The sequence below is a fragment of the Setaria italica genome, chromosome III (assembly GCF_000263155.2).
Source record: "Setaria italica strain Yugu1 chromosome III, Setaria_italica_v2.0, whole genome shotgun sequence".
Classification (NCBI taxonomy): Eukaryota; Viridiplantae; Streptophyta; class Magnoliopsida; order Poales; family Poaceae; genus Setaria; species Setaria italica.
In genome coordinates this window covers 13,100,142-13,108,439 of record NC_028452.1, presented here as the reverse complement: position 1 = coordinate 13,108,439, position 8,298 = coordinate 13,100,142, and the positions used below count along the sequence as shown (strand labels likewise).

Here is an 8,298-nt window from a genome sequence, read left to right as displayed (position 1 = left end):
CCTGCTCAGCCCACCACTGATTGCATATGCAATTCCTGTTCCCGTTCCCCTTATCCTTCTTCTTCTTCTTCTTCTTCTTCTTCTTCTTCTTCTTCTTCTTCTTCTTCTTCTTTTTTTGGGGGGGGGGGGGGGGGGTATGAGCTTCCAGCTTGAATTGTGTGGATTCAGGGGTTATCGTGGATGGCTCTGCACGCTGTGGAAGTAGATGGTTACTGGTTCCGCATCCTGGGAATGTATAGGAGCTGAACAATGCAGGTAGATTTGGAACCAGTTGCTTGGTTGTGAAATTGCCTGCCATTTGGAACAAGTGCCTACCATGGCTGTAGGAAATAAATCAAGCACCACTGTGGAATACTGATATAATGACATGTCCAAATTGTTACTAAACTTGCCATGTTGAATATAACTCAGTATTTCATAGGAGATCAAAATGCTGTGCAGGATGGACATACAGTAGCTCTGTTTTTTTCATTTCATATTAGATGCACCCTGAAAATGCTATGCCAAAGTCACCCTATGGCAATAAAAATTGCGGGCACCCAGCATTGCATGGCACGGTTAGAGCGAGAGCTTGGAAGACGTGCATGGCCCGCGACACGTGGAAGCAGGAGACTGGCTGTGAGCTGCCTGTTGCTTGGCCTAGGTCACCGAGGCTTCAAGACATCTTTTCCTGTGTTGTCGTCGAGCGAGATGTGGCATTATCTTGATCTCACCTTGTTTTTTTTCTTGCCTTTTATTTTCATTCCCCATTTAGATTTTACAATATAGAAGTTGTCAATGCATTATTGTTTCGGAAATATCTGAATAAAACACGCAGTTTGTTAATTGTCGCTTGCTTGATTTTTTTCCTCTATAAGTAAGTTCTAGTAATTTTTTTTAATTAAGATCTTTGTTTGAAACCCAACTTTTTTATGGAATTCCTATTTATTATATCCTAAGTTGTTCTTGTTTCTAATAAGAAACCACCAGCTGAAATCTTTTTTGTTTGTCATTTAAGTTTGTGAAGAGTGTTCTTTTTTGTTTTGTTGTTATAGGATTCCAGGAAACATTTCTTTTAGTGTTTCCTGTAGTTTTGAAGACGTAGTTCCTTTTTTTAATGCATGTTTCCTTTGTCCACTGGCCACTATGCGTACTTGAGAGACTAATTAAAAGAGTATAGCTTTAGTGGTGGTTTGTTGCCTTTTCTTAATGCCCATGATAAGTCTAAAATAACAAACAAAAAAGAATGAGGGGAGTTTATAATCTTGTACTAGTTGAATGCTTTAAATATCTAGTAAAATGTTTCTATATACAGTACAGCATAATTGGGTGGCAAGAGGAATCAAAGCGTGTACGTAGCAAAAGGAAAAATGGTGCCGCTTTCAGTTTTGATGGGAAGAGATGTGTGTCTCTGTTAAAGGCTCGATGCATGATTGGTAATGGGAGGGACATGTATCACTTTGACGACAGCTGAGTGCATTCTCTGTGGGTTGTTCGTAGCGGCTAATCACTTAATAGTGATGTCTGTGCTTGTTTATCTTCAACTAAAAAGGTCATCAACTGAGTCTAATTTCGAATCATGGGGAACAAATCAAACCTGGTTCAAACCAGGTGTTTGTAAGACTTTGTGCTTTAATAGGATACTTGACTCTTGAGTTCATGTATTCATTCTTTATCTTAATTTATTTCCTGTAGGTTGCCAGGTGCTTGTGAATCTGGTGCAGCTATATAGAGCTTCTTGTTTCATTGTTGTCCTCAGGAAGACGGTTTTCTGAGGCTGCTTTCTTTGTCTACTGTAAATTGATGAAATTTTGGTGACCATACTATGGACAAAAATACCCCTTGTCCTATTGAGGGCAATGGTGAGGTTGAAAATGGTGTGAGCTCCAGTCAAATACCTGAGACTGTTGAGCATCAAGTTTTGCTGTCTCCATCTAAAACAGTGCAGAACAACATGGGGATAAGGAAAAACTATAAAAGGGCAGCAAACAGAGGTAAAAAAGGCTCCCAAGGACTAACAGATAAAGCCTATACTTTGAGGTCATCTGATAATAATGTCAGGGTGCTTCGCGGCACATCAAGTTCAAAGACAACATCTACTGAACATGTACAGACTCCAGTACAACCGGCTGCCAAAAGAAGAAAAAGGGGCAGACCCTCAAACAAAAGTTTATCCTCAAACAAAAGTTCAACAGACGAGTTTTCTCAAATTCGTAAACGGGTTAGATACATTTTGAATCGAATGAACTATGAGCAAAGCCTGATTGAAGCTTATGCTAGTGAAGGCTGGAAAAATCAAAGGTTTGTCACACTAAATTGCTGTTTTGAATTTGAGTTGCTTGCATGTTATGCATTGTTTTTAATGTTTCAAAGGTGTTTGTACGAATTATCGATTTTTCACCAGCGGTATTGAATATTGTTTTGGCTGTGTATTATTTGCTAGCCAAAATCTTAAAATTTACTTGTTAACCAACCACAATAATGTTACATGCAACAGAATTGACAAATAGGTGTTTCACTATCTTGACATTTTAATTTGCAAAATACGCTTGTCAGGTGCATAACATTCCTTAGCTGCCCATCATTTTGCACCTGATTTTCCTTTCCATGTGCTTCTTTGTCGTAATAAAGGATGGGGGTTTTTTATCGCATTTGCACATGAAACACATCAGTGAAACTTTATGCTTTCACCCTTATGATATCTGCCTTCACTGTTTGTGTTCCCTTTATGTATAGTTATCATTTCTGCCTCTTCTCACTGCCAACCATGATGTGTGCTTGGTTCCCTGTTTGTTTGAGCTTCTGGCTTTTCATGCTGAGAAGCTGTCAGGAAGCTCAAACAAACAGGCCCTTAAATTTATGTGGCCTATTTGGCTTAGTTGTTGATCAGATGTATAGTAGTAGTTATTCATTCTCCGTTGAACTTTGCATATAACAGAAACCATCTTGGGATATTTCTACTGCTATGATTTTTCTTTAGCTTGAGTTCATTGCAGTTTCAGTTACAATATAAAGTAACTGTCGCTCATGTACAAGAATGCAGTTTGGATAAGATAAGACCTGAGAAGGAGCTTGAACGAGCAAAGGCGGAAATCCTGCGATGCAAGTTGAGAATACGGGAAGTCTTCCAGAATCTTGATTCTCTCCTCTCGAAGGGGAAGATTGATGAGTCTTTATTTGATTCTGAAGGAGAGATATCTTGTGAAGATGTACGCAGAATGTTATTTTGATTCCATCAATGTGTCTATATTCTCTTGTAATTATGTCATGCACAGCATTTTAATCAGTGAAAATGTTTCCTATATCGCAGATTTTTTGTGCCAATTGTGGTTCAAAGGATGTTACATTGGGTAATGATATCATTCTCTGTGATGGAGCTTGTGACAGAGGGTTCCACCAGAACTGTTTAAATCCTCCTCTGCGTACTGAAGATAGTAATATCCATTTTCCTATCTTTCATAGTATCTAAGTAAGTCTTGTTTCTGCATTCATTCATGAGCACCATTCCTTTGTAGTTCCTGAGGGAGATGAAGGATGGCTCTGCCCTGCGTGTGATTGCAAGATAGACTGTATAGATGTAATAAATGACCTCCAGGGGAGTGATCTCTCCATTGACGACTCTTGGGAGGTAACGTATCCCTTATAAGAATAGTAACAATTTACTGCCTTGACCTCCAGTGAGTTTGAATTACCCTTGATCTCAGTACTACATTTATTTTTGCAGAAAGTTTTTCCAGAGGCAGCTACTATGGCAAATGGCTCTAACCAAGATGACGCATTTGATCTTCCATCAGATGATTCAGATGACAATGACTTTGAACCCAATATGCCCGAAGAGCATGTGGCTAGTAAGGAAGAAGGATCATCTGAAGAGGAAGAGGATGAGGATGGAGGATCAGACTCTGACGACTCAAACTTTTTGACCTCTTCTGATTCTGATGATTCGGAACCTTTGACGGCCAAAAAGAAGGTCGATGACCTGGGATTACCTTCTGAAGACTCAGAGGATGATGACTATGATCCAGCAGGTCCGGATTCTGATAAAGATATCCAGAAAAAGGAATCAAATTCAGATGAGTCAGATTTTACATCTGACTCTGATGATTTCTGTGAGGAGATTGCAAAAACTGGTGGACATGATGAAGTTTCATCTCCTCCATTACCCGATGGTAAGGTGGATGATATGGAAAAGAGCACTTCTCAGGCTAACACAGCAAATTCCAATGATGACCCTATGGAGACTGAAATGGACCAGAGTGTGGTTTTACCAGTTTCAGGGAGACGGCAGACTGAACGGTTGGACTACAAAAAACTGTATGATGTATGCCCCCAACCTACTTAAGTGCATGATTTTTTTAAATATGTTTTTAGCCTTGAATAATGCCAATTGTGTGTTTGCTTTCATCCAGACGAATGCTTTAGTTTCAAGCAGGAACTAGCCAAATTCGAAAGTTTGATTATAAAATTAGTCATGGAGGCAAACATCATTATTACTCCCTCTGTCCCAAGTTATAATTGTTTTTGACTTTTCTAGGTATATAGCTTTTGCTATGCACCTATATATACGCTATGTCTAGAACTAGATACATAATAAAAACTATGTATCCAGAAAACCCGAAACGACCTATAATTTGGAGCGGAGGGAATAGAAGTGATCTTAGCTTAGACCTATGTACTGCCCTTAGCTTAGACATATGTGCATAATCTAGTAATTGGTAAAATGGTAAAAGATCTGCTGTGTCTTGAATTTAGGTATTTCCATAGTGCTTGTAGTTTACACTTATGTGCCGCTGCATTCAATCTTGATGCTGATTTGTGCAACTAGAGACAGTAACCTTTGAGGAACTCAACGGTATGTACTATGGTAATGTAGCATGGGATTATTAATTGTTTGCTAGTATATGCTCTCTTGGGTGCACACTTGCATATGACCTATGCTTTCTGACCATGACATGTTCCTATTCTTGGACTCAAAAGGAGGCTTATGGTGAAGCACCATCTAATTCTAGCGATGATGAAGAATGGTCTGGGAAGAGTACACCAAGAAAAGGCCATGAAGAGAGTGAAGCTGATTCTCCTGCAGGAAAAAGCTCTAGAAGTACAAGGATTGTACACCATAGTGATGAACTGACTCCACAGAGCGCTCAAAAAAGCTTGCATCCTGATTCTCTTCATGGTTCGGTTGATGAGAAACATGAAGATCTTACTTCTAATGGCAGCAATAGTACATCTAAGAAAGGACATTTTGGTCCAGTAATTAATCAGGTACAGTGAAATTTGTTCTCGATTCAGTTGAACAGAAATAGCCATTTTAGACTGCTTTACTTCATCGACTAAGTTGATGCACATCATTCTGCTTGCAGAAGCTACATGAACATTTTAAGACAGAACCATACCCTAGCCGTTCTGTTAAAGAAAACCTGGCAGAAGAACTAGGGCTAACATTCCGTCAGGTTATGTCCATGTTGCCATGATTTTCTAATTGCATGCCTTGTCATGGTTATCTTGTTCATTGGGTCTAACCCTCGCTCTGCATTCTGGTGACAGGTTAGCAAATGGTTTGAAAGTAGGCGTCATTTCACGAGGGCAGCTTCTTCGATGAAAGGCATCTGTCCAGATAATCATAGCCCTGAAAATACAAATAGTCCAGTGGCCACTAGTAAGCAACTTAACGAACCTGAGGGGATGGAGATGGAAAAAACTAATGCATGCGGAAACAAGGATGCTACCATCTCTAGAAAAGTGGGCTCTCCAAAAGTTGGATCAAGAAAGAATCGTCGCAAGAATGCCTCCGCAAGTGACGTGAGAGGGTCAAAAGTTGACTCTGCTGAGGACCAGGTTCCAGGGCTGGACCTTGCAGACAAGGCAAGGCAAAAGGCGATACAGCGGGAGATGATGAAGAAGAAAAAGGGCAGATGAAATTTATAGCCAAGATATGAGCCAAAATTTGGACTGCTCCTGAAATGTTCAAGTCGGCGTGATTTCGCTGCAGCGCTATGGGTCTTTGCCCTTGTATGACTACATTTGCAGCCATCCTAAAAAACAATAGATAGACCATTGCATGTCAGCTAGCTCTCATCAGATCATACCAGTCAACTAACAAGCTCAGCATTCAGTTTTTTCGGGGGCTATTGGTTCCTGTTCTTAGCCGTCGGGGAGCTTCCTCTGATTCCTGGGGCTCTCTCTAGGAATTCGTTATCCGTTGAGATTTATTTGTACTGATTTGTCATTGCAGTAAGGGTTCAGTTACAAAAAGAAAAAGAGCTCGGTAAGACCGTAACAACAGCAGGGTGCTGCTATGATAGGATGGAGATGTGCTGTTTTCATCGCTGTTGATGCTCTTGTAAGATGGGACGTAGTACCAGACCTTGTGTAATGTGAACTGGAAGAATTTGCTCTGTTTCGGTGTTGCAGCCATGGGTTTGTACTTGTTTGACTCCCCTGATAGAACAAGCTGGTTGTACTTTTTCATGCAAACTCATTTCCGGTTACGTCAGTGTCCCGGCCCTAACCTGTCTTGATATAGTTGTTCTTGAGTAGCAGGATGTTACCCTTTCTTTGTCGTGCCTTTTCACTTGCCCCTTTTATTTGCATCGATTTTCACTTGCAGCGTAAGCTATGTTAGCTACGACGTCGTCTTCCGCTGAACGATTAGCAGCGTAACCCTGTCATTTGAGCGAAGTGCAGACAGAAATTCCTGGCAGCACCACTCTTTTGCTAGTGAACTTCATGTAATAGACTGTTTGGATTAAGGCCTACAAATGCGATCCACGCTGCTGGTATAGTCGGGCGGTTTGATCGTGGAACGCCTGTGTTCAGGTGATCGGTGCCTATTATGCAGCCAGTAACGTAAAACCTTTTCCTGGTCCCAAGTTGTGAAACGATGCTTTCTTTCTCGGTGGCCGCCTACTGTTGTCTTGTCAACTGATGGTGCCGAGTCCTATTCCGCAAGCCCCCAGTATCTCACAAGCCATGGGATTCAGATTCACAAGACCCAGTCAATTTTTCAACGCGAAAACACGGCATCCCAATGACAAGAAAACCCGTCTTCCTCGGCACTGGATCGCTGCGTCCTTAACGCCGGTCGTGCAGGCAGCCCTCACGCGCACCGGCGTGCGGCCATCAATGTCCGGATCGGAGAGGTTTCTTCAAGGAGTCGAGCCTGAGACGACGGACACGTTCGATCGCTGCGCAATTACTACATCAGCTTCTGCCCATGGACCGGACGAGCAACGAGCATCTCATGTGGCACGTCGCTTAGGCCTTGTTTAGTTGGCTAAATTGGAAGATGCAAAATTACTGTGCTAGCACTGTAGCACACTGTAGCGTTTCGTTTGTATTTGTGAATTATTGTCCAAATATTGACTAATTAGGCTCAAAAGATTCGTCTCGCAAAGTATAACAAAACTGTGCAATTAGTTTTTAATTTCATTTACATTTAGTACTCCATGCATGTACTGCAAGTTTATGGGAAATCTTCTTTTTGCATAGTGTTAAAGTTGGGAGTTGGAGGTAACTAGCTTTTAAGTACTCCCGTCCCGTCCCTTACCACGTAGGATCGCCCGGCCGGCGGGGCATCGGATTCTTTTCCTCAAATCCATTCTATGTCCGATGGGACGACGAGAGAGGGGCAGTGAGGTCACGGTCCGTGAGCAGCAGCGGTCGGGCGAGCGCGCGAGATCAGGGTGGGGCGCAGGCGCGCAGCTAGCTAGGAGACGATCGAACCCGGCGCTGGCCGCTGGATGCCTCCGCCGCGGACTACCCGTAGCCATCACCGAAAGCTCGCGCATCTGCTCGTGGTCCACCCCGAGAATGGGAACGAATCCGAGCGAGTCAACATTACAGATCCACGGCTGCGAGCGTGACGCACGGGCTGCTGCTGCATGAGAGGAACGCGTCGATCGACGAGACCCGAGAGAGGGAGGGATCACGGCAGATACAGTCCGCAGCAAGCGCGACCGGGACGTGGGGTGGCCGGCTGGGATTGGGAGCTAGCACCCCAGCTACTGGGAGCTGACAGAAACCGGGCAGGTAGGCTAGCTATCTATCTAACCGACACGGGGAGTGAGCTAAGCTATGGACAGCAGGAGTGGTCCGAATAATACAGGAGCTAGCACAGCGTTATGGTCAAGGTTGGATGTGGGGATAGTTGGATTTTTGGTTGCGAAATCGCGTTCTTTCCGGCCAAAGAGAGGCTCTCAGTCCAATTTGGTAATTCCTGCCTGCAACTTTAATTACCACAGCTTCTGGAAGTTGTAGCTGCTTGGAGAAACGTAGCTGGGGTGGGGCCCGCCACTCAGGAATTGCTGATGTGCAGGA

At 42.9% G+C, this 8,298-nt stretch overlaps 1 protein-coding gene across 2 annotated transcripts in view; it reads left to right on the top strand.

Annotated features, from left to right (window-relative positions):
- Positions 1–6,490, top strand: part of LOC101778491 (homeobox protein HOX1A) — a 7,418-nt gene extending 928 nt beyond the window's left edge. Inside the window, exons 2-9 of one of the 2 annotated variants that reach the window (XM_004961428.4) lie at positions 1,675–2,280; positions 3,023–3,188; positions 3,290–3,413; positions 3,495–3,607; positions 3,704–4,300; positions 4,957–5,244; positions 5,343–5,432; positions 5,527–6,490. In XM_004961428.4, coding sequence (XP_004961485.1) covers positions 1,805–2,280; positions 3,023–3,188; positions 3,290–3,413; positions 3,495–3,607; positions 3,704–4,300; positions 4,957–5,244; positions 5,343–5,432; positions 5,527–5,898 — 2,226 coding nt within the window. In that variant the 5' untranslated portion in view covers positions 1,675–1,804 and the 3' untranslated portion in view covers positions 5,899–6,490. Of the gene's footprint in view, positions 1–1,674; positions 2,281–3,015; positions 3,189–3,289; positions 3,414–3,494; positions 3,608–3,703; positions 4,301–4,956; positions 5,245–5,342; positions 5,433–5,526 lie in introns of those variants that run through there. The other variant, XM_022825352.1, reaches the window with a different exon arrangement.
- Positions 6,491–8,298: the final 1,808 nt, after the last annotated feature.